General features: G+C 40.2%; 1 protein-coding gene across 2 annotated transcripts in view; it reads left to right on the forward strand.

Annotated features, from left to right (window-relative positions):
* DCAF12 (DDB1 and CUL4 associated factor 12) overlaps window positions 1-26,440 on the forward strand; it is a 289,432-nt gene that overhangs the window by 6,309 nt on the left and 256,683 nt on the right. The window contains exons 3-9 of one of the 2 annotated variants that reach the window (XR_009115877.1): window positions 5,075-5,281; window positions 6,516-6,576; window positions 9,161-9,354; window positions 10,406-10,471; window positions 11,113-11,275; window positions 14,959-15,143; window positions 15,895-16,429. Coding sequence is in view for 1 of the 2 variants with exons in the window: in XM_058043263.1 (XP_057899246.1) it covers window positions 5,075-5,281; window positions 6,516-6,576; window positions 9,161-9,354; window positions 10,406-10,471; window positions 11,113-11,275; window positions 14,959-15,143; window positions 15,895-16,053 (1,035 nt within the window). In the remaining variant the exon portion in view is untranslated. Of the gene's footprint in view, window positions 1-5,074; window positions 5,282-6,515; window positions 6,577-9,160; window positions 9,355-10,405; window positions 10,472-11,112; window positions 11,276-14,958; window positions 15,144-15,894; window positions 26,407-26,440 lie in introns of those variants that run through there. The other variant, XM_058043263.1, reaches the window with a different exon arrangement.

Consider the following 26,440-nt stretch of genomic DNA (forward strand, 5'->3'; position numbering starts at 1 on the left):
CAGCCCTGGGCTCCCAGCACAGGAACCACAGGGACCTGCTGGAGCCAGCACAGAGGAGCCACCAAGGTGATCAGAGGGATGGAAGATCTCTTCTACAAGGAGAGGCTGAGAGAGTTTTAGTAATTCAGCCTGGAGGAGAGGAGGCTCTGAGAAGACCTTATAGTGTCCTTCCAGTACCCAAAGGGAACTTTTAAAAAAGATGGCTTGTTGTGACTGGAGAAGAGGTGATGGTTTTCAATTAAAGGAGTCACACTAGATACAAGGAAGATTCTTAAGCTTTACCATCAGCGTAGTGACACACCCGCATGGGTTGCCTACACAGCTGATGAGTGCTCTATCCATGGAAGCATTGAAGGACAGGTTGGACAGAGTTCTGAGGGACCTGGTCTAGCTGATGTCCCTGCTTGCTGCTGGGCACTTGGATGAGACAACCTTTAAGGGTTCCTTGCAACACAAACCATGCTATGCTGCTTTATTTTGATCTTCAGCAGAAAGTGGACATACCATGCCCATTTGGTAAAGTGTCCATGTTTCTTTGGGGCTTGGCATATATTAGTAAATATGTATTGCTACAGAAAAAAGAACCTGATGCCAAGTGTTTTATGAACAGAAAAGAAAGAGATTTATCATCTAAAATAAAATAATAAAACTTTGAATAAAAGTCAAGGCTGAGAACTTGGAAAAATCAATCACTGCTACTCAGGTGTGACCAGAAATACTATTGATGTAATAGCACAATAAGTATTGTCTTCTTTTGTTGTTTTGTTAGCAAAAAACATATTTGAAGGACCACAAGTAATAATTCTCCAACTTGGCTGTGGGAGAGATCTTTTTGTGACCAGCCTTAGTTAGTCTGGAGTCATGCCTCTTGCACAAGTGGATGTTCCCACCTGCTCGTTTTGGCTAGCACTGGCTATGGAGCTAGGCTAGTGCTTGTGGCTAGGGAGTCATCTGGATCAGCTTGCTGCTTTGTGTGCAGACAGGTTTTCTTGTAGGGTTAGTTTCACCAAGATAGATACAGTCGACCTTGCAGCTACTTGAGCACTAGTTATTGTCACAAGGGTGATGAGACTGTTTAGGTGGATGGTGAGGAGGAGGCAGGTAGGTTCTCAAAATAACCTTAAGCCAGTTGTGAAACTTGAATGTGATTGAGTCTCTTTTAGTGACTGCTTTTAGCAGGGCAGTGTACTTATGTTGGGTTTCTTTCAAAAGTTACTATGAATGACAAGAATGTGCCCATGATTTCTGAGAGCACTGTGTGAAGAGCTGGTGCACAGAGCATGTTGTGAGCTCTTGCACAAAGAATGAACAGTCTCTTTCATGCATGCCATTTGCGCCTTTTAGATCTCCATCCATCTTGCTTGTGTAATAAAAACAGGATGGTGCCCTTTATTTTTGTTTTGATTGATTTGTACAACCAACTAAAAGATAGGGTAGGGTTTGGAACTGTTCATCTGCTGTTTTTTGTGCAGGGGCAGCAGCTGAAGACACGAGTCTGTGCTGCCTTGAGATGGCATTCATAGACCTCTTTTTTAATCTTGCTGTTTATAGTGAATGCTTTCAGTTGAAGATACATGGGAAGGGAATTTATCTGTATTGGATTGTTAGCTTTCTGTGTGTTTCTTCCCCCTAAATTATTGTGTCCTGAAAGGCAGGCCAAAAACATGAAAAAACCTGGTAAACCATTCTGCTCTCAGTATTGCATATAAGAGTATGATGTGTTTTGCAGTTCATACTCTCATCCTTGGATACTCAGTTTCCTGCCGCAGTCTTTACTTTTGGCAAGTTGATTAATGAACTTCCCACATCAGTGAAACGAGGTAGTTCCTTGATTAACTTGATCATAAGCAGGTTGGACAGCCAAGAAAACAGCCATATAGTAATTGTAGGGAAGCCTTTTGCTAAAATGAGTTCTCACCACTTCTGCAGGCTGAAAGAAAAATAAGTGTACAGCTATCACTCTCTGCAAATGTGCAAAGATCAGGAAGTTTCATGGCTATGTCAGCTGTAGTACCTAACCATGCTTGTCTGCCTTGATCCTTGAGTGATAGCACTGTTGCAAGCTGTGCATCCAAACTGCTTTAAAAAAAGGAGGGGAAATTGATTTCTCTCTTCTGTGTCATCCAGCCTGTTTCCTTGTTAGAACACAGTTGTCTGGCATAGAGCATGGCAGCTGAGTCTGCTCTGTTTCTCACAGATGAAGTGTGGTCCTTGCACTTCTGCCAGATGGCTGAAGCAATCCAGATTTGGTAAATCCTGGATGTTAAGTTGTTTGGCATAGTAAAGACTGACATGCATGTTTTATTAGAAGGAAGAACCAAATTTTGTGCAAAGCTTAAAATCAAGAGACAAATACATGCAATTCAGTGTTTGGAGACTGGTGGAGTTTTTTGTATGTCCAGCGAAAACATTGTGGGCTGGGTTTTAGTTTTTATACAATGAGTAGCTGGGAAAAAAAATCTTATTTCTCTTTGAGATAACTGAACCATACAGTAATTTTCTCTGTTATCAGGAGTTTGTCAAGACTTTTAATGTCTACTCTGCTTAGAAGTTGTTGGCAGATGTACTTATTTAAGCAGCTGAAAATAGTTTGTATTTTATTTATTCTGGTGTCTTTAAAACTTCTGAAATGGTATTGAAATTTTCTGCTGGGTTCTTCTCTTGTTTCTTAACATTTCTCCCTTTTTGGCTTTAAAAATGTCTATCGACTGTGGCTCATCTTGGCTTCTGTGTGCTGGATTTATAGGGATGATTTCTGGGCAGCCAGAGGTGCAGCTTTCAAGTGTGAGCTTTTGCTTCCTGTTATGCCCCAGGTGGTGTAAGAATCTCTGTGTGTAGGCAGTGGTTGCTTATTTTACTCAAGGGAGGTGATGATTGTTTTTAAACTACTCTTTGGCCAAGTTCCTTACCAAGCAAGTGGAGAAGTTATTGCTCTGACCTTTACATCCAAAACAACATAGCCAATCCCTTACATGTGCAAAGTTTAAGTTCTTTATCTTTTTAGTCTGATTAGTTTAGAGTTTAGGTAAAAGTATTTTGCGTTAGAGTAAGTTTTTATAAACCAACACAGGTGTATGACGAGGGTGTCAGACTAGAGAATGCAAAGGGGTTTTAATTTCATTCGTCCTACCAGTTGACTTGCACTTCCAATCATGAATCGGTTACAGCTGAAGCACAATTCTTCTGAGTCCATGAAAGTCCTTAAGTGTGGATATGTTTTCCTAATTAGTACAACATTAGGACCTGCACCTGACACCTGCAAGCTTTAATCCTAACTCATGAACTGTTAATTTTTTTTTAGGGTTTTGGGTTTTCTTGAGTAGTTTAAGGGGGATCGGGGAGGCAATTGGGCATTTCTGCTGGAAAGAAATACTGGGGATGAAGGGAGATATGCACTCATATGGAGAGGACAAGGGAGGGTGAGAGGAGAGGAAATGACTGATCCTGATTCTTCAGTGCAGGTATTAATTTTCAGGTGGTTAAGGCAGAAGGACTGCTGTGTGCATTGCGTTCTTCCCAGCTGTCTCCAGCAGTGAAAGCTTTGTAAGGCTTGGGAAGAGTAAGGAGTGCCTCCCTCCTACTCAGCTACACCAAAGCTGTTGCCATACACCACATGTTTGTGCAAAATAAAAAAGTAAACATGAAAATGCAGTCTCTGTAGGAATCATCTGTTTGTGCAAAACTGCTACCAACAATCAATTGTAGGATGAAGTTGATGCATAATTCTAGACACAACAGACCAATAGCAACGAGTGGATTTCATCTTTTCTGTGGAATGTGTATCAAAATTTTATCAGGTTTTGATAGTATGTTAGTATTCTGCTAGTTCAGTACTAGCAGAAGTAATAGATATGCTGCTAAATTATCTTAATGTTATTTTTCCTATGATTTTATTAAAGAACAGATCTACACTGTCTATGAGTTCACCAAAAGCAGCTTGTATGTATAACTTTTCTCTAAGAACCTCTAGATTTTCTTGTGGCCTTTTAGAAATGTCTGACAAAGGATTTCAGAACAATTTCCTTAAGGTGTGTATTTTTAAAATTTGTATTGAGGGTTTTTGTTGTTACTGTTGTCATCTTTGGTTCACTTCCAGAGGTTTTGAGACAACATTCTTGGTTATAGAAGGAACAGACTAAAGATGATGTAGAATTATAAACCTGGGCTATGGATTCTAGATCACTTGCCTTAGTGCTAAGTCATCTTCAGATCCTCCATTTTGTTGCTTCACTCATGTTCCCTTACAGGGCTTTGTCTCCTCTGTTAGACCTATTTGACTGTCAGTGCAGCTGCCCTCTGAGCCCCATCTGTAAAATGACCCAGCCCATGAGCCTCCCAAATGAAAGTGCACTTTGGCAGGCAATGTAAACCTTTGTTCTGGTTTAAATTGTAATCTCGTGGTTGTATGTGTCTGAACTGACATAACGCTGGGCATAGGGTCTGTTTGAAGAGTTGTAAGGCTTTATAACAGTTTTCTGGCAAGGTGTCAGTGACATACTGCTCTAATTTCTTGTCTTTTTGTGGAGTGAGGTATATAGCTAAATATCTTTCTTTCAGATGTTCACACAGGCAGTACTGTATTTAGTTACTATTCTCTGTTTATCACCAGAAAATAAATTCCACTTGCATAAACTGTTAGTCTGTCCAAGCCAAAACTTTATGGTAACTGTGTTACTTGGGAGGCAGGAAGAATCGTGCTAAGCTCCATGGGGCTTAATGGCTTTTTTGAGGTGGGTTTCTTCCCTCACTCTGGTAGGTGGAAATTGAAAGACAATATTGTTTTGTCGTACTGAACAGGGAAAAGAGTTTTATATTCAAGGTCTTTTTATTCAAGAGGGAAACCTCCCTTGACAGATTTCTCTCCTCTTCCTTCCATTACTGTGAAAATGAAATTGGATGATTGATTTAAACCCACTGTAATTGTTACTTAACCTGTTTTGAGAAGGAATTTATGCATTTTTCAGCAATCCCTGAAGCATTTGTGGATTTCAACTCAAAAATAATGTCAGTTCAAAATAGGAAGGATATTTGACCATCTTGTTTTTCTTATCTGTTTTTTTTTTTTTTTTCCCAGTTATTTGTAGTAGATGTCCAGACTGGTCAAATTACCAAGATTCCTATCCTGAAGGATCGTGAGCCTGGCATGGTGAACCAGCAGGGATGTGGCATTCATGCCATTGAGATCAACCCCTCGAGGACCCTCCTGGCCACAGGTGGAGACAACCCCAACAGTCTTGCAATTTATCGTCTGCCTACACTTGATCCTGTCTGTGTGGGAGATGTAAGTGGGAGTATCTGGGGAAAATGTATTCTCTCACTTAAAAAGTTACCATTTTGAAGTGTGTTTGATCAGAGCAAGGTTAATATTTAGGAGTCTTGTAATGAAGTAAAGTTCTGAAAACATTTCTGATTGAGTTGTCGTTTCTGTTGTGGTATCTTAAATATAATTGAGTGTTCAAACATGTGAGTGGATTTTCAGGGCTTTGGGTCAGATTTCTTCCTCACCTTCATTCAGGTCTACTTTAGCTTACTTTTCAGCACAAAAAATGTAACAAAATCCTAAGTATTAAAGTCTAACTGTGGTGATGAGCTCTGAAACTATTTATAGTGAAAAAGCTCTTTTGAGAAATGAAAAATATGTTGCAAGTTTTTAAATTTTTCCTCTTATCCCAGTGCAGCTTCTGAAAGTATTATTCCAGAGAGGGAACTTGGTGTTGAAGATCAGTTCTAACCTTGTGGCTTGTGGCAGTTCCATACAAACTGGTACTGTTTTTAAAACATCCTGAGGCCTTTTTAAAATGGCCAGTCTTTGAAAAAACAGGCTAGAGAATATAGTGGTATCCTGTGAGTGCTTCTCTCTCATTTTTCCTTTTTATTCAGAATTTCATGTAGATGTTAACTGCAACAGCAGAGGTCAGGTCAGAGTTTCTGCAGCAACAGATAACCAGCTAAAGCAAGACTTGACTGAAGATTTGCATGACTTGCTCTTCATTTGTGTCACTTTTTAGCTTTTTAAACAAAACTAGAGTCTTATGATCCTTTTTTTCCCCCCACAGGTTTCTCACACACTAGAGAAAAGAGTCTTGAAACATTAATCTTAGGTCATGTATTGTAAACATAAGATTTTGGTTATTTTTTATAGTAGGATATGTGTTGGAAGAAAGAAATCCAAACAAATAGATACTTTACAGAAGAATGCTGCTTTCAGAATGGAAAATGTGAGAATCCTGGAAATTCTTAGAATTTAGATTAATTTTTCCTTGGTCAGAGGCCTGTTTTTCCAAGACCTGTTTTTTTTTTTTTTTTAATTAATTGCACACTTCAAAAGCAGAAAAGTTAAAATTACTGCTAAGTACTTGAGGTGTTCCAGCTTGATATTGGAATCTTATCTGTATGCTTTTAATGTAGGTCTGTCCTTCTGAGCTTGTACTAAAAATTGAAGTGAAGAATACTTGTCTGCTTTGAGACTGCTCTTGATTATAATGGCACAGAAAAATCTCTCTCTCTTCTTTTAGGATGGACACAAGGACTGGATTTTTTCAATTGCATGGATCAGTGATACTATGGCTGTTTCTGGTAAAATCATGCTTTTTCTCTTGAGTTGTTTTTTTTAGGCCCTTGTGTTTTAAACTTTCCTTCTCTCTGAATGTTATAGTGATGCCCAGTATTTGATAAGTGTTAGGAAGGCACTTATGTTGGGGGCATTTAAACAATTCCTGGACTTAGTACAGTGCTTCATTTTATTTTGTTGTTGGGCCTTAGTCTAGATCTGATTTTCCTAGTATTAGAATATTATTGTGTTTCTAGTGAAGGGGATATTTCAACACAATGAGTTACAGGAAAAGATTCCACATAAGAGGAGTAATTTCAAGAGGGATGTTTGTTATTGGTTAATAACTTCAGAACACTTGAGATCAATATTGGTTTCCTGAAGTAATGTGGAAGAGTAATGAGAACTCAGATTGTTTCATCAAGCTCTCAGTACAGTTGTTTGTGTATGTGTATATGTATATATGCACTTACACTATGGCAGTCAATACAGAAGGCTGTAATAGAGAAACTCAATTAATGACTTTTTGGTGACTAGTTGGATAATCAATGTAGCTTCATAAAGAATTGCTTAGGTAAAGGTAAAAATAGTAATGTTTTGTTGCATTAATTCAGCCTTTCTGTGCTGAAAGGGTGTACTGTTCTGTACTCAGAGTTGTCAAACTGCAGGTGAGAGAAAATCACAGTAGTCTTATATAAAAGTCACATATTTGAATTGGTTTAGTTTAGTAGGATTGGTTTAGTTTAGTAGGATTTTTCTTCCAAATCCAAAAAGCTAATCCCAGAATTTCATTTTTGAATTTAATATAAAACTTGATCCTGCAAGTCTCTACCCCAAATGTCTACAGCAGTTCCCTCACATTCAAGCTAGTAAGCTTGAAGAGAACAGCACAGGTGATTACAGATGTCCAGGGGAAAGATAAGGGCCTGATAGATTGCATAGCATGTGAGATGGAACTGATGGAAAGGTCAGGGGTGGATGTGTGAGTGGAAGTGTTCTCTACTGCCATATTCTCTGCTGTGGTGCTTATAGCAGGATGGATGTAGGTTCCAGTCCGCACATCTCAGACACCAGGGAAAACTTGTTGAAAGCAATTAGCAAGACTGGTTGCTAAACTGAATTCTTTAGAACTCACCGACAACCCTAATTAAGAAAAAAAGACAACTAACTTCTGACATGACTTTAATTGTACAGATTTCAATTACATCTCTATCTGAAAGTGTTAAGCAGAAATACTTGAACTCCACTCTAGACATTGAGGATATAGCCAGTATTTTTATGGCAAAAAGCTTCAGATTAGATGAATAATTCCCAGGATGGCATGAGTTTAGGGTAGCAAATGATACTCTGCTTGGCTTCATGACTAACCAGTTGAACAACATACATAGACTTTTTCCCCTGCCAGGGCTATTAAAAGGGACAGCTTCCTCCGAAAGTATGTCAACATGTTTAGAAATTTTACTGCTGAGTATTCAGCCTCCATAACAAACAAGATTGGGTGCAATTAAAACCAATGGCATGTAATGGAGTGGCAAGATGTTGTGCTGCTGGATGCAAGTGCATTAGGATGCTCCTTTTTGTATTTTTCTCTAGTAGGTGACAGTGGCAGATGCCTGAATCCATCTGTGAGGGGGAAAAGCCACCTCTGCTGTGCTGGACCACTCCTGTTGCAACAAGATGTTTTGCTTTACTGTCTTTGCAGCTTTTCCCCTGTGAGATAGCAAAGCTGATAAGTTTAATAGACTCATAGTTATATAGCTTTTCACTTTATGTAAAGAAATTGAGGTACCTGTCAAATCTGTCAGAGCTGACTTGGAAGTGAGTTGTCTGAACACCAGAAGAGATGTGTATAAGGTCTTGGATTAAGTCTGTATTGATCGGTGAACCAGAGGCATTCAGCTTTCTTGGTGCAATGTTCTTAACATTAGTGATTCATATCTTAGATTAATGTCTTCAAATAGAAAAATAAAATAAAATAGTAGAAAAATAAAATGAGTTATTGTCTGTTTAATCTAAGTTACATTCTTTGAGAAGTGGCATAGGTTTTAGTGAAATAATTTTTCTGATAGATTTAATCCAAAGTGGTACAACTGTGATTAGAAATAAATGCTTGTGTTCAGCTCACAAATTACTGTGTACTCAGCCATAAGCATACTGACAGAAATCAAGTAAACCCAAATTGGCATAAACCCAGCTGAGGTTATTGTGGAAATATTTTGCATTGGTTTAACAGACTGGTTTACCAAGGCTGAGAGTGACAGGCTCAGGCTGAAGCTGTAGTGTTCAGTCACTTCTGAGTTCATTCTGTATATGAGATGATGATTGTTGCACAGGGTTGTGGGTTTTGATGCATCCTAATTAGTTTGAAAATATATGAGATTGGCTGGCTGCTTGGAAACCATAGAGACAGTTGACAGTGACTTCATAATATTCTGAACTTTACAGCTCAGTAAAATCATCCTTTTGTTAATATATGGGCACTAACAGCGTGTTGTGTTAGATTAAATTAAGAGTATCCTTTTTTTCAGACCCTATTGATTAATTATTTTCTTAGAAAAGAGGAGTTCTGTATATGTGGAATGGACTATTCATATGTGGACTATTCATCAGGTTCCCGGGATGGTTCGATGGGTCTCTGGGAAGTCACAGAGGATGTGTTATCCAAAAGTGATGCCAGGCATAATCTCTCTCAAGTTCCTGTCTATGCCCACATAACACACAGTGCTCTGAAGGATATCCCCAAGGAGAACACCAATCCTGACAATTGCAAAGTCCGAGCACTGGCTTTCAACAATAAGAACAAGGTCAGTAAGACAAGCAAAACAGTTGATAAGTCCTAAAACTGTCCCTGTGTATTGGAAAAACTAAAAAGTAACTAAATAGAATATGCCAGAGAAGCAAGTTAATATGTTTTTCTTTGATTATTTTGCATCCTTGTCTTTTGAAGCAGTGGTTTTAATCTGCAACGTCTGCTTCTGCCCCAAGTGAATGGAGGAGTCCAGAAGGGAAAAAAAACCAACTCCAGACATTTTAGAAGGCACAGTTTTCCTGTGGGTTTGATTTTAGATTTGCGTCTTAAGCAGGGGAATAAAGAAATATTTACAAGAAGACAAGAAAGCACCAAAATATCTCTTGCAGCTTGAATCCCATTCTTTAGTGCTCTTTCTGCTTTCATTCATGTTCTGTGAAGACCAGCTCACATCAGCAGATGAGGTGACTGACTCACAGGGCAGGCACTAGTGCATGCTTTGGGGTTATTTTGTTGGTATTTGACAAACAGTAAATGTCAATCTCCCCCATCCTGATCTCCTGTTATTACTAATGGGTGTAGCAATTCGTCCTTCACCACTTTTTTTTTTCCCTTCTGCACTCAGAGAACAGAAGAGGTCTGAAGCAAAGGTGGGAGTGCTGTCTGAAGCACTGATCCTGTAGGCTTTATTTTTCACAATAGCTGTTAGTTACTCCTCCATGGTGGAAACTTGATCTAACTTTTTCAGTAGAGTAGTGCCTGAAACTTGCTTTAGGCTTAGAATCAGTGTGGGACCTGTTGAAGAGAATTGTCAACTCTAGATTGTACTGTCTCATAATTTGTTATGTGATTGCCTAGCAAGATTTATGGTTTTGAAAGTTATTATTTACTCTTTTGCTAATTTAGATTCTACTTGACACCTGAAGTACTGTATACCATTCTATGAAGATCAGTATAAAATAAAAATTATCTTGATAGAGCCTTTATAGGATTATGGATGAATTCAATGCAGACTCTGCAGCCTGCCTAGAATAGAGTGTGAGTTTGTAAGGATAGCTATAATGCTATCCTAACTAACTCTCTTCTTTTTATTTTCCTTCTAATAGGAGTTGGGAGCTGTGTCCCTGGATGGGTATTTTCATCTTTGGAAAGCAGAGCACACGCTATCAAAGGTGCTTTTCTGTTTGTTGGAGTTAAACTTCAAAAACTGCAAGCAGTTAAGGCTGTTGACTATTCTTGATTTCCTTCAAATACTTGAAGAGCAGCAGTGTCTGTAAAACACTTAAAAGTTCTATGTAAAATGAAATGTCCTGAAATTTGAAGCTTGAAGAGGAGAGAAGCTCCGCACTCCCCTTAATTGAGAGGACAGCAAGCATTCTTTACTTTCTGCTAGTTTCGGGTTAGCTGAAGTGAAATATTGCATGGAGTGCGGTGGATACTTGATCAGTAGAATTCATAAAGGAAGTTGCACTTATTTAAGTGTAATGGCAAATCACACCCAGTGAATGTGATATGCTTTTTTAGCTGAGAGCTGAAGTTGCTGTGCACCTGCTAAAGATATAGCAGCAGCTTAGAAGGATCTAAAACAATTTCTTGAAATGTCCATTTTTCTTGGCTTCGGCCTTTATTGTCTCAGTTTGCTTTAGATAAGACGTGCCGTTGCTTTCAGGTTTTTTCCTTCTGGGTCTTATTTTTCACCTGCATTTTGTGTTTTATTTCCCTGCAGCTTCTTAGAACATAGTTTACAAAACTGTTTTGTTAACGCCTTCGTCTTTTCTTGTAACAGGTTGATTTTTATTTTTTCTCTTTCCAGTTACTTTCCACAAAGTTGCCATACTGCAGGGAGAACGTGTGTTTGGCTTATGGTCAGGAGTGGTCAGTGTATGCAGTAGGATCACAGGCACATGTTTCTTTTCTGGATCCAAGGCAGCCTTCTCACAATGTTAAATCCGTCTGTTCCAAAGAACGAGGCAGCGGTAAGAAACCTGGGAAAGGTGCTTCAAATGGTTTGCTTGCAAAGTAGCTATTAAAACTCTAGTAAGTCAAGCTTCTAATGCACAAGAAGCGCTTTTTAGTGATTGGCTAAATAATAAGCAGTGTATGTATAGATTTGGGTTTGTGACAGTATACCTGGAGCAACCAACAAACCAAATGTGACCAGCTCTGAAATCTAATGAAGGACAACATCACTGCCATTAGGAGCAACTCAATTGTAAACCATCCAGATATTACTGAACTTTCAAAAGTGTGCATTTTTACTTCTGTGTACTTTTTACTGGGTCTTATTCTATTTTTTATCATCTCAAAGCAAATGTAGTCTTTTTACCACTATTTATACTGTTCTTGCATTCTTTTCTATGAATTAGAAAAAAGGCATGTTGCCTGCTTTGTGCTACCTAATTGGAAGTATGTGCTGTGAGGAAAAGCTTGCTTTGTAATTTTAAAGCAGTGACTGAGACTTCTGATTTTCTGTGTGATTTGATTGCTATTTCCTTTTCTCATGGATGCAGTATGTCCGGTTGAACCTTATACCAGGGCCAGGCCTGAGGGCTTGCAGATTGCATGGTCCCATAAAGCTCTCTCCATATTCTTTACTATCAGGCATGAGAAGGCACAGTGAGTGCTATATTAATCCCAGACCAGTAAGTTGCAGTCCTTACTTAGCTTGTCTCTGGGCTTCCATCTCTTCTTCAAGCAGGTTACCAGAGGAGGACATATGTTGGCAAAGATAGGAAAGTTTTATTTATGCAGCTACTGAGCGGTGTTGTCTAGATCAGTGTCAGGGTCTGCTGCTTTCACTTATAGGAGAAGTATGTATAATGTCAGGAGAAATCACCTGAACATCTTACCAGCAAGATTGCTTGTCCTCACTTGCTGTTAGTGAGGATTCTGTCCAGGTCCTCACCCAGACACTGCAGTGTGGTGGCTGCTGCCTGAAACCTGCCTCAAGTATGTGATCTTCCATATTGGGGAATAATGTGTGTAGGGAGTACTTTGAGGGGTTTCTCCAGTTCATGTCTGGAGAAAGCCTTTGTTCAGGGCTGTTTTCTCTTCTGCAGAGTAGGTGCATCTTTTTATTTGGCATGGTGGTGGAGGCTCGTAAATAACAGCAATTCCCAAGATACTGATTGTTTGCACTTTATATTGATCTCCCTGGGACTTGGAGTGGTGTAGCACCTTTAGAAAGCAGGGTCTTTATTGATCTGTGGACTAAAAGCTGATTTCAAGTGCTTTGCAGTGGTACCTGAATGTGCTTTAAGTTTCCAAATGCACCTGCTGAATGTGGTGAGTCCATGTTAACTTCAGTTCACTCGTGTAGTATACAAAAGCAGGTCACAGAAAGGTGGTGGCTCAGTAAGGCTGGAGCTGGGGCTGGCTGTAACCCTGTTTACACAGGAAAGTAATGAACGCTTTTTAGTACATCTTGTAAGTGTTGCTTTTCATAGCAGCTGTAAAGGGAAAGGTGCACCTTGGACAGTAGCTCTTGATCCACGAAAGCAATTGCTCTCTGCTTGACTGGCCTGCAGAGCCATGTTATGTGCCCTGTCCTTCATGTCCTGAAGGCAGCAGACAGTGCTTGTATGGCATAGGCTCTGTGATTTCTTGTTCATGACGTTCCACTACATCTTCATTTCTTTCCGGGATCTGTAGAACCGTTCCTGCAGCATGGGAGTGAGGCTCAATATACTTACCTAAATTACTAGGTCCACCAGTGGTAGTGGGCTGGGAGTATAGAACTTACTGTGATAGGTTCTAGGCACAGGCTGTACTTTTAGCTTGATGGGAATGATTAATCTGAGGTACTTCAGCCCCCTAGGAGACAATTTGAAATGCTGTTTTTGAAAGCCTGTTCTAAATACTTTCTTAGTAGCGGGTACATCATGGATTTCTTTGGTAAATTTCTTTGGTTAGAGAAAGATCCACAGTTGTTCTGCATTTTATAGCTTTCTATTAATACATTTAATTGAAAAGTAAATGCCATCTGCCTTGATACTCCATCATCTGTTTGTGTGAAGTAAATGTTCTCCTGGGTGGCTTGTCCAGAGCATTTCTTGGAGCAAAAATAAGAGTAGGTCCACTCTTGTGCCTTTCTCCTGTTATAGAAGTGACTGCTCTTGCTGACTGCAGAGGGCTTAAAGCTTTCTTGTGTGTCTTTGCCAGAGCCACCCAGATCTGTGTGATAGAGTTGGGGGAAGGTCTTCTGCTGTCTTAAGTGCATTTGTAGCTCTCTGAATTAAAGTGAAGATTGTTATATGAATCTCATAATTTATTTCAGTAGAGAGACAGTGGTTTCCCACCCGTTAAGCTCGCAGCCAAGACTTCACCCCATATCTGGAGCAGGACAATGTGGCCTTGCCTTGTTCTAAGTCATCTCGAATGCTGGTGGCTGTGGATGTCACATCCAGTGGCAGAGGTAGAAGGATGAGGACATGTTTCTTGTTAGAACATTTTACAGAGGGGAAGGGGAAACTCCCTGATTGCATCTGCAGCTCCAGGTTGTCTGCTGTCACATGCACTGCTGGGAATAGTCCAAGATGATACAAGTTCTGTGGCATTCAGCCCTGCTTGGTGTGGTGACAACACTTGGCATGTGAATGTAGCTGACATGACTCACATATTTCCTCTCCTGTTTGAATGCTTGTTTAGGTTGTAATTCAGTGGTACTCTAAAGAGAGCCTAAAAAGCCCTTGGGTTTATAACCTGGCATTCTGTCAAGAAGGAAGGAGAAGGAAGAGTTGTTTGGAGTAGAGTAGCTACACAGAACAGTATTTGCACAATAAATGGAGATGAGATAACAGGATGTTTTGCAGGTTGAAAATTCTTACATTCAGAATCTCCCCAAGACTAGTTCCAAGGGATCTTTGATTAGCTGAGACCTCAAATTTAGATTTTATAAGAACAAAATTTACATTCTGTTCAATGGAATGGAATAACTGAATTGTGCTAACATGTTTAGTTTGAACTGTACCTTCCCATGTACTGGTGGAACGTGGTGTTGTTTAGATGGCAAGAGTCCTGTTCTGTTTTCTTTCCTGGCTGAAGTGCTAAAAATGCCAGCTGCTAAAATTCAGGTCGGCTTTGAGAATGGAGTGGAGACAGATCAGGCTCATTAATAGTTCTGAAGGTATCTTATCAGCAAAGTGACTGGTGATTATTATGGTTACACTTGCTTACAGCTAGCCTGTTGATAAGCACAATGCTCTTGGTGTCAGCTGGGACTTTCTTTTCTCAGATGGTCATTTACTGCAGATTAGCAGGTAGTTAGGGTGTGAGCTCAGGGAGGAAACAGGATGATGTTCTTCCCTCTGTCTGCTGCTATGTACTCTCTCTTGGTGTGTTCACTTAAAGGCTTGTGCAGACAGAGCAAAGGTTCTCTGGACCCTAATTGGCTGGCAGACCTGAGGGCTGGTGAGGACGAAGCTTCTTATTATGAACCATTGGTGTAGCTGATGGTCTCAAGGAGGAGGGCAGTCACGTATGCAATCAAAGCTGCTGTTTCAATAGCATCAGTGGGATTTGTCTGCACTGCTCTGTAGCGGTGGGAAAACTTGTGTTTCCGAGAATACTAGTAGTTAATATTAGACATGAAGCAACAGCACTACAGAGCCAAAGCACCCCTGTTCCTTACTGCACTGTCCATCTCTTCTCTGTTTGACAGGTATCCGCTCAGTGAGCTTCTACGAGCACATCATCACTGTGGGGACAGGGCAAGGGTCCTTGTTGTTTTATGATATCAGAGCCCAGAGGTTCCTGGAAGAAAAGCCCCCCCGTGCCTGCTATGGGCAGAAGCAGAAATTAGGAGGAAGTGAAATTTTGAAGTTGACAACTGGGAAAGGCTGGCTGGTAAGTAGTTTGTAGCTGTGATAGAGGTGGGGGGGAAGTAGACCCATTATATGGGAGTGGCACAGAGCATGAGCAAGTTCTCTTTGGACCTGTTGTGTGAAATGTGTCTCAGTCAAACAGTATTCATGTAACCAGTAACTAAAACTGAAGAGCAAGAAGTGCTGCAGAATTGCATTCCACAAAAGCTTTATGAATACTGAAGGCTATTTGTTTGAGTGTAAGGCATAGTGATTACAGTTCTTAAGCATGGATTCATAAATGAACTAGATTTTATTTCTTTGTATTTTCAAGTGTAATCTAACTTGTAGTTTTCAGAACCTCAAACAGAAAATCAATTGTCTTTCTTTAAAGCCATGGTCATCTAATGTGGTACTTGAAGCAAGAGACTTTGAATTTAATTGTTTGAAGTTTTAGACACTGTGGCTTCCTAAGGTAATGCCTTGGCGGCAGGCACTTGAGTTTGGTTTCCTGTATGTTATCAAAAAGCAGTTAATGACTTTGTTTAACTTAGCTCTGTTACCTTTTGTTGTATCAGTGCAATGTCCCGTCACCTCCCCATTCCAATGCTTGACCAAAATGTCCTTAGAAAAAGGTTCAGGACAACTCAGGTATCTTTTAGTTGACTTCTCTAAAGCTTCAGGACTGTTAAGAGAAAATACCCTTTTAGGCTCTGTAAGCTATCAAATGCTTTTGTGAAACAGGGTTTTGGGTTTGTTTGGCAACAATAATGATCTAAACTTTGCCTTAACAGAACCATGATGAAACCTGGAGGAATTACTTTTCTGACATAAATTACTTCCCCAATGCTGTTTACACCCACTGCTACGACTCGTCTGGAACGAAACTGTTTGTGGCAGGAGGCCCTCTTCCATCAGGACTTCATGGGAATTATGCTGGTCTCTGGAGCTAATGATAACTGTTCATTCTGATGCTGATCTTTACACAGATTTCCACTTTTCATTTTTTAAACAACAAAATTGTGTGATGCCATTGATTCCTGATCTAAACACAAGTTATTTTTTTGGCAGAGTTTTCTGTTGGTCTCCAACAGTTTTGTACATCTTTTTGAACTAGTTTTTTGCTTTAACCTCCTTTATCCTTTATATGGAGGGGTTTTGAAGTCCTTTTTTATTGTATTTACTCCAAATGACTCTTCCCTCCATTTAGGCTGGCTTGGCCATGTGTCCCCTCCTCTACTTTGCTGTGAGGTAGGATTTCTTTCTTATAGAGTGGTTGCTCCTGAGCTTTCTGTGAAAGTCTTGGGGCTGCATGTGTGCAGGTACTTTGTGTCAGTTACATTACCTGGAGTGAGGACTACTTGTAATTAAAAACTATTAAAAATATTTATAAGAGATAAGCTACTACTTTATCTGGAGAGCCTGGCCCTGGCCTGGGCTGATCATATTTTTTAAAAGTACAAGTCTAATGACACTGTTTTTACATAGAGGGATTTTAATCCATCCCTGGAGCCCAGGGATGGATTCCTTAGGGGTATTGACCATCAGATCCGAAATGCAGGAGTTCTTAAAAATGCATTTGTGTTTGAATAGTAGTTTTCAGCAGTGCTAGGAGCAAAAATTGGTCTGTTTCTTCACTGCCCATCCCAGGTATCAGCTTGCACAACTGGAGTTTGTATAGGCTGTTCTGCAGGGTGACATTACATTGAGGGCTGCAGAGATGCTGAGAGGAAATGGAGGCTAGATATTCAAATTAACTAAATCTATCTGTTCTCCAGATGAGAAATGGTTTCTAAGTATGCTTGTTAGGGTAGCTTAAAATCTCTTCGTAAACTGCCTAAAACCTTGGACCTTTTTTATCCCAGGTTGTGGAAATTTTTCCCCTTTTTGCTGTTCTGGTTGGCCATCTGCTCAAAGAAGCCAATGGAATAAATAAAGTATTTTTTTCACCCAGATTAAAGAGTGCATCTCAGACTTTACTAATACAAGTGAGCAGCTTTCTGCATAGGGAGGGTATCTTGGTGTTCCCTCACTTTGCGCTAGCATATGCTTAGGAGAGGCTCAGGCTTTTCCAGAATCCCCTGCTGCCTTCTGTGTTCAGACTCCCTCCAACTTCATCTGGCACTGGGAGGGGAGAACAGATCCAGTGCCCATCAGGTCCAGCTGCGAAGTGTGTGCCTCCCAGGGTGATGGTCTTACCAATACTCAGCTAAAATATAAGACTCCAAGGTGCTCCTCCTTTTGGCAGGCACCAGACTCTCAGCTTGTTAGTGATGCCTCTGCTCTCTGCTGGAATTAATGCCTTTCCCCTGACATTGGTGGAGCAAAGTGTGCCTGTGCCTCACAGCTTTGGTGCCACATTGTTGAAAGCGAAGGGAGACGACCCATCTTTGTTGTTGATCAGCATCGACTCTGATTTATTGATCAAATCAGCCACTTTTTATAATAGTGTTAATTAACTTCATGCACATTGCAAAATCCGAGCTCACGATAGGTTACAGAGAAAACTCTAACCCCTCCTTTTGTTTACAATACCCGTAGTTGTTATTGAAACCAAAATTAGTGTTCTCACTGTGATATGAAAAGTTCTCAAAACCTTCATATCTGTTCTCAAAACCTTCATATCTGTTCCCAGAGCAGCCAAGGACTGTTATGAGAAGACTGTCTGAGAATCCTGCTGTTTATAAAAAAGGTGCCTGAGAACCTAGTTATTTACAAAATCAAGCCTGCAAACTGCTGCTTTACAGCTGCCTTTTACTTTCCCATCAGCTGTCTGCCTTCATGGCCTCTTTCTTTAAGCCATGCTTGAACCAGGCTCTCCACACCACATGAGCAGTTGATCAAACTGAGAGAAAAGACAAGGCTGGGACATGCTCTGTTCTCCCATCTCTATGAGAGATCATAGCTACCACTGCAGTTACTGGCCACAACCCAGAGCTAATCTGCATTTATCTTTACAGTCTCTCTCATCTTCAAACTAGTATCTTCATCAGTAACCCCAAGCAGTCAGCAAAAGGCTTAAGTTCCTACTGGTATGGAGACCTGGATAGAAATCCTACAAGGAGTGGGCAAGTCCCTCTCATTGGGGTGGAAATCCTGGCAAGAGAACTCTCTCCCAGGTGTGCACCTGTCCCAGAGGTACAATTAGCACTGAGCATTAATACAGGTGCTTCACAAGCAGATCTTCCAGTGTTTGATAATACCATTGTGGCCTGGTTGCATAAACTGCATCAGTTCAAGGTACTGTGTGTGTGGCTAGACAGGCTTTTTTCTGAAAAGGTAAAATTATATACCATGAGGTAGCTGCTTTGGTTATTTTAGGGGCTTAGAAAAGTGGAAATATATGAAGAAAAACAAGTCTTGGAGAAGAATGGCAGGATTTTTGTCCTTACGGCTACTGGGTAAGATAATTCTGTCACAAGAAATATGTTTTGCTTTGGTTTGTTTGTTTTTTAAATTTGGTTTGGTTTGAAGTTTTTTGCTTTGTTTTTTTAAAGAAGCTAGATACTTGAGTCTACCTGAGTGTCCTCCAGTTCTGCTGAAGCAACAGGTAATATCTGGGCATTTAGTATCAGCAGTGCTAAAGGGGGACTCCTTGTCTGGAAATTCTAGCCCTGGTGTTGATCTATTAATTGAAGCATATTTTAGGCCATGATAGGAGGAAAAATAGTACGTGTGTGGCCTTTAAACAAAAAGGCTGATTTTTCTGCAGTCTCTAGGTTACTGAAGAGGCACCACTGGAAATTGCCCCTCCCTACTGACTGATCTCCACAAGTACCTCAATATGTGTTCCTAAATCCTGGTAATGTGAGTGCACTTTTCTCCTTTTTTTTCTTCATAGAAGGCTCTGCACAATTCTCAGATTAATCTGGAAAAAGATGTAAAATGTCTCAAGTCTCACATGCTTTTGTGTATTCTGTTTTCAGGGTGCTTTCTTGCAAAAATAACTTCTCACAGTAAGGGAGCCATCCTTGTTCTGTATAGAAATCCCCACAAAAAAACTAGGAACCAAACCAGATAGTGCTGCAAGCACATAAACAATTTGGACTAGAGATAACTTAATTTTTAGCTAGTTTCAGTGGTTTTAAATGCTTACAGCAATATAGGTATTAAGTTTCAAAATATTTCTGTGGTTTGTCATACAAAACTTTTGTTCCAATCACTGTTAGAAACGGAGGCATAGAAAGATGATGATGATATGCCAATTGCCCAAACATAAGTAATAGGAGAAAAACTGAATTTTTTGTACTTTGATTTTTGTTGCCCTGTTGGGTTAGGTATCTGCTGATCATGGTTAGAAGTGAGTGGGTTTCCCATCCAAGTGCAGGAATGGCTGCAGAACAAGGAGCTTCCAGGCTCTGCAGAGAGGCAAGTTGAGTACCTTACTGTTCAAAAGCCAGATATATCCCTTCTATGGAGTCAATCTGGTGACTGCACTTCAGTAGCTTCTGGAATAGCTTGCTGTGCACTGCTGAGAGCTAATGACATGCATATAATCAGACCATCTTATCTTTTCTACTGTTTCTTCACGATTTCCCTCCCTTGGTCTTTCCTGCTGAATGCTTTGTTTGAGGTTGCCTCCTCCAACCCAAATCACACCAGTCTTTGCTGTAGCAATATTGTCCTTGCAGAGGTGACCTCTACTGAGCAGGAACAGGCTTCCTGGCATTTTGTCAGCCTGTGCTCAAGACCTTCAATTTGCTTTAGTTTAACTAGGTATAAGTTAAAGGCTGGCTCAGACTGTTGAACGGGGCAGTAGCCCTTGTACATGTTGGACTGAAATGATTACATAATAGCAGTGTGTTCCACATGGGCAACATACTCTGGTTTATCTCTCTTGAAGGAGAGAACTTTTAGCATAACATGCCTTCAGAGTGGTTGCTATTGAGTTCTCAGTCATGTGAGATCTTGTGTGCTACCAGTAAGTTTAGGAGACTACCATATTAATGTAGATATTTTTGGGTATTACATTTTCAGCATTCATGATAGGTAATCAAACTAGTGACTCAGTAGTGGATTTCTTAATACCTAGCTTGTAAATACTGATTAGCAACTCCTCAGTAACAGCTGGATGGTGTGTCATGGGACATTACTGAGGAATCAGAAGCTATTTTGCATGTTGGCTTGAGCACAGTAACAAGGGTTATGCTCACCCTCTTCACTAAACACCTTATTCCTGTAACTCCTCCAGGTTTCTCCCTGGAGTACAGTCAAGACTTCTAGGGAGAATTGCTAGTGCGCTCCTCTGGTGCTTTCTGGGATTGCAGTAAAGAAGTGAGTCCATTTGTTTGATTCCCTCATCAGTGCTGCTGGGGTTAGTTTGAGGTGAGTAAATTACCAAAGAAGAGTTGATAGTAGGTTCATGTTCCTAGTCTCAAATGTTCATTCTCCTCACAGATGCATTTTTAAGAACATTGCAAGAGTGCCCAGTGATCTTGCTGGACTTAGTCTGTTCACAAAAGTTATACTCATATTGTGGGTGACTCTTGTGACTGTCTTCATGAGAGAAACTCCTGAATTGCATTAAGGGGTTTATATTTGCTGCCTCCATTTTAGGTCTTTGGCGGCTTTTTGTATCTTAAGGATTAAGATACTTGGGGATCATTCTCTTCCAGAATTTCATCCTGTTCCTTCACCTGAGCACTTGCTTTGTCTATAGCTTGCAGCTGAAAAATTAGCAGATTAAATTTATGATCTAGCTATGTCGAGTGGTGCTTTGCTGTCTTAATTTGTGCCACTCAGCTGAGAGGCATTTACAGGCCTTTTGAACTGCTGTGCCCTCACCTGATGCAGGCATGTGAAACAAAGCAGGCTTGCCTAGACCCTTCACGAGGTCACTTGTTTGCTTAGTTTGCAAGAAAGCAAGGGCAGGTGGGCTGTCAGTTACTGCATGTGGGAAAGCAGCAGCATCTTTCAGTAACCAGGTGAGAGGTCTGTTTTTAGTGGTCTGTTACCCTTATTTTCAATAAATGCACTTTTCCAAGGTGTCTGATATGTTTTTACGTAGCTACTTTTGCAATTGCTGCTATGACTGAATTACTGGACTGGGGTATAGCTTGTTCCTAAGGAAGTCTGTTGCAGAGCTGTGTATTATGCTGGTGGAGTTGATCCTCTGGCCAGCCCATGCTGAGCCAGGAACTCTTGAGCTACCAGGCACAAATTTTTTAGCCAATTGAAAATCCCTGTATGCCCTGCTGGCCACCCACAGTCTGAGCCCAAGGTATGACCTCAACTGAAAATGCATTTCTGAGTGTTATGGTGCCCTCAGTAACTTACTTGAAATACTCAAGCAGACACCCAAGGACAAGGGAGAGTGGAAGAGAGAACACAGCCACATCTTGTGTGAGGTGCTCTCCTTTGTGCATGAGCACTTTTTGTGGTGAGGATGGGCAAGGAACACCAGAAAAACATAAAAGGCAAACAGTGTTTGGTATGGCTTTCGGGACTCCTGAAGAATTTAAAAACTAAAGGGGATATGTAAATGCCTAATCAGAAACATCTTTGAGAGATTAAGTATATATCCCTGACATTCCTGTGTTATTTTAGCATCTCTGTTTTTATTTTAATAACTCTGTTTTTATTACAATAACTGTGTGTTATTTTTCAAGGATAAAATTAGGAAGTATCTTTTTGCTTGTGATGTTGGGTTTTTTAATGAAAGCCGTGTGGTACTTGGCTAATTAAAAGAATGCTCTTGCAAAAAGGAATCTTCCCATTTTCTAACAGCCTTTCCCACTAACACCCTGCTGGGAGCAGTATGGTCTAAGAAAGTGCACACAGATTTAAAATGGAGTTGGCAGAGTTGGGAAAATGTGGACTGTCTTGACTGTTTCTATACCCAAAAACCTGCCAACACTAGATTGTATACAAATTGTGGTTGCTGTACTGAAACTGAGAGGGTGTATAAAAAACCCCTTGCAACATACTGCAATGTCTTCAGTCCAAGATTCTTTTGAATTGATTCTTTTGCCTTCAGGACAAAAGATTTAAGAGTCAATACAGTGTTTTCTTAAGAACTGTTTTTCCAGATTCCCTTACTAAAAGGGAAAATTCAGGTGCTGAATCTTACAATCACATTAAACTGATACTTTTTATTTGCCCATTCACCTGGTCTCTTTTCATTTTCAAGGCCTCCCACAGTCTCAGGGTATAAATCACTATGACTCATCCAAATAGCACCAAAACGGACCAACCAGAGGTTAATGTGCCTTCCTCTTCTGGTACCTTGATCTTTATAAAGTTATCAAACTTGTCACTGTCTTAGGGCTGGGTACATGCATTGTCTTTTTCTAAGATGTATGTGTTGAAATTGCAACAGGTTTGTACTGTTATTTGTGACTTGTTCCATTTGTGTTAGGTTGTGCTGTAGACAAATCAATGCGCTGGTTGGTCTTGGTATCAGTCTTGCCAGTGACATCTGTCAGTCCTTGCTTTTATGTTCATGTGTAGATAAATGCTGGATCTTTCCCACTGCCTATGGTGCATAAGATGCACAAAATACACAAGGTGTTTTAATATGTGCAGTGATCATAACTTGTTGCCTGAAAGTAGGATGTTCTACAGTGAACTGTTTTTAATGCTTTTTTCCCAAACATTTTTAATAAGATCCAAAGCCTTGAGGAAAAAAAAATCAGGACTTCCTGATACTTGATGGCTTCTGTTCTGAATCCAGGGTCTGATGTTTGTTAACAACTACTCCAAATCCACTCATCTAACAGAGGCTTTCTCAGCTTGTTTCTGTCATGAGCTGTATCAGAAACAGCACTGAATCCTGAACTGTCACAGAAGCTGTCAAGCAAAGTAGTAACAGCTCTCTTCAAATATTACAGTGCACATTTTTAAAGTGTAAGATAAACGTGTTCCAAGTTATTGATGCAACTTGCAAATGGAACACTGCGAAGTTGCAGATAGTATGTGAAACCAGCCTATCTGCACATGGGGCTCAGTGTTCTGTTACCTTGCAAATTGTTTCTCCTCTCTGAAAAGGTGTTTTTTGTTGTTGTTTTTTTCAACACAAAGACATTACATTTGGCTTAGTTTTCTAAAGATATATGTGTTTACAAACCTCAAACTGACATCTGGTATTTGGCCTGAGTTTCTAACTCTTATGAATTTAGAAAATACAGTACAATTGATACTTTATGTCTCATAGGAGCATGGAAAGAGGAGCATATATATCTTCACTTGCTGTGGCCTTCCATGGACATGTCTATGCATATTTAACTGAATTACAGTATTGCACTCTGTTGATCCATGAGGTTACCTTTGTATTTAGAATCAGCACAATTAGTCATCAGTGTATTGACATTAATTCATGGTCATGGAGCTCTAAGGTCTGTGTGATTTCCATGCTAACAGTATCTGTTCTCTCTGTACGACAGTGCAGACTTACTGTGGAGTTTTTTTTTCTTCATGGTAATTTCAGAGTTCCTTTAAATTCAGTGAGGTGCTGTTTTCAAGACAGTCACTTTTCTGAGTAGAGCAAATGGATTTAACTACTTTTCTACCTTTAGCATTTTCCTCTTCTCTCATTTCTTCCTAGTTCACCTGTAGTGATGAGTTCAAAGCTGTCTGCCTACTCTGAAAATTATCCAGTCATAATAAAAGAAAACCTGTAGCCCAGGGTGGCAAGATCACTCTGTGTTTTTACTGTAAACTTCTGTGGCTGGATGCCTGTCTTGCAAGTGGAGACTCCGCCCCTGCACAGTCTGCAGAAGCTGAAAACCTCTTGCACCCATATTGTTCGGAGGGTATCAGCAGATCAGGAAGTGGAGGTGCCCTGTGCCTTCATCCTTCACTTCAGTTTGTTTATCAAACTGATCTGGAGTGGTTTAGCCAGAGAACTGGCATCTTCAACTGCTACTCAATGTCTTGATGAAAGGTTTCATTCAGGGCAATACCAGGAGGGTGAGCTGCTGACTTGATCCCATATAAAGGCTTCCTCCAGAGATTTATTTTTTGGGGAGTGGAATTATAAGAGTAGGGGTATGAGCAAAACAATAACCCTGTGCTCAAAAGAGAAGAGTTATTCTGATGTACTTTGGCCAGCAAGAATGACAAAGGGGTGAGCTGGCAATGGAATGTTTGAAGGGTAGGCTTTAAGGGTTTGTGCCATCATGCCTTAGATCACTGCAAATTAGTTGCTCCCAGAGCTTTCAAAACTAGTGGTAATCCTCCTTCAGATGAGATGTGAAGATGGCATGCAGAAAAACCAGTTTCCCCAGTGGTCACTCAGTCTTCCCCTCAAACATTCAAGGTTACCAGTGCACTTGTCTCTGTTTTCATGAGTGACTATGATTAATGTGCTTCACGGCTGCCACCAACCCCCTCCACCTGCTTTGTGCAGGGATGATGGAGTGAAAGGGCCTTGTCTGCATTGTCCTCCACTTGGCTGGCTGTTGACAATGCAGGGATGTAACAGGCCAGTTATGATTTACAGCTTCAGCTGGTTGCTCTAGGCTTCTCTCACATTGCAGATGTGATAGTGGAGCTGTTACAGAAAGAGCTGGTTAAGTAACTTCCGGTGGGCTTTGCCCCTCTTGTTCAAATTGCTGTCTCCAGTCTCAGTCTCTTGTCCCAGCCTCACTCACATCATGTCACACTGCTGCTTGGGACTTGAGCAAGTTCTTTCAGGGGTACTAGTTCAGGTACCAAGTTCTGCAAAGCCTGGGGGCACCTGTTAGAGCCCTACAACACTTGTGCTGGCTTAGGCAGTGGTTTGCTGAACTAGGATCTTACTCAGAGTGTCCTTATTCTTTTTACTCAGCTCTTGGTATCTTCTTGGACTGCCATATCCCTTTCAGTCCAAAAAGGTTTGCTCCAAAGTCACTCCTGTTCCATGGAATTTATTCCTGTACTGCTGGTTATTGCAATTCTGTGGCTTTTGTTTTTCTTATTTTTGTTCTGGGGTTCACTGCAAATGTACAAAACCATATTGACTTTCTCAACTCCTAAACATAGTACAGGGGCCCGTCCTGAGGCATCAGAATTACTTGTCTACTCTCAAGGTGCACAGAAACAAGGATCTCTTAGACAAACAAGGAAGAAACAGCTGCGTATACACAAGTAGAAAGGTATCTCTGAGTAGCTTAGGTGAGGGAGCAGCTTATGAATTTTAAATATAAAAGCAGTAATTGAGGGGGATTTTTGTTTCTTTTAAAAAAATTGCTTTAACAGAAAGTTAGGTGGTATTTTGTGCCAGTTGCTGGCTTAAGAAAGTAGCACGGTAAACTGAGATTTTCTGTCCATCAGTGCAAAATGTGCCTCCCAACTATAATGCAAAGGCAGTCTCTGTTGCTCTCTTACTTGCAATGGAAGATTATCTGAAGACTGATTAAATGTGTTTCTTGCTCTTATATGTAATCACCCACACAACAGTCCTTGCTGGTCTTTCCCAAGCACTATTCAACACTATCCCTATTTAAAAACAAAACAGAGACTGCATTGAGTAGTGGAACCTAATGCATTTCCTTGGTTTCAGAGAGACCCTGGAGATAAGAGTCCAGGTTCCATGTGTTTTAAATGTAACTTCAAACCAATGCAGCTGTTCTCTCAGACCAGTGCAGCTTCCTACCTTTCCTTCCATTTACATGGGAATTTAAAAATAAACCAAGCAATACATGAGCCAGTTGATGTCCTTGCAGGTGGAACATGTTTGTTTTTTTTTTAAATTTGAAGATTGAGATTTCTCTTGTGGAAAAACTTATTCTGGATGCAAAAGTGTGGAGCTCAGATTACAGCTCTTCCCCCAGCATGATTAAATGCAATTAAGTATTCTGGACTCTTTTGAAGAAGACTATGTAAAAGCTGTGAAGGCATAGACTGGAACTGATAATTTTAAATTTTAGGTCATGTGTGTGTTGCTTGACTACATGGACAATGTAACAGTGATTTTTATAGATTGGTTTCCATGTGTCAGTCACAAATAATTTGCTGTTTGGAGGAAAACTTCTAGTAGATATATTTCCAGATCAAATTATGAGCCTATTTTCCCTCTTGCATTAACCGGGTTACTGTGTTCACATGCCAGAAAGATATTGCTCTTTGAAGAAGCATGTTAGTGTATGTGGCAATGCCCCATGCACTTTTTAAATACCTAGACCTGTACATTCTCATCTGAGTATCGTTAACCATGCTGTAGTCTGACAAATGAATCTTTTATTACTGCCCTGTTACATAGATACTTGTAATTAACTGCGGTTTGTTTTTTTCCACTACTTGAAGTTGTGTGATCTGAAAATTGGTGAACAAAAAGTATTTGTGCATCTTACTATGGGTATCTCTAAATAAAATGTATTTGTATAGTGTGTTGGTGTGGCTGATATTTTCCCTTATTTGCTA

The sequence above is a fragment of the Melospiza georgiana genome, chromosome Z (assembly GCF_028018845.1).
Source record: "Melospiza georgiana isolate bMelGeo1 chromosome Z, bMelGeo1.pri, whole genome shotgun sequence".
NCBI classification, from domain to species: Eukaryota; Metazoa; Chordata; class Aves; order Passeriformes; family Passerellidae; genus Melospiza; species Melospiza georgiana.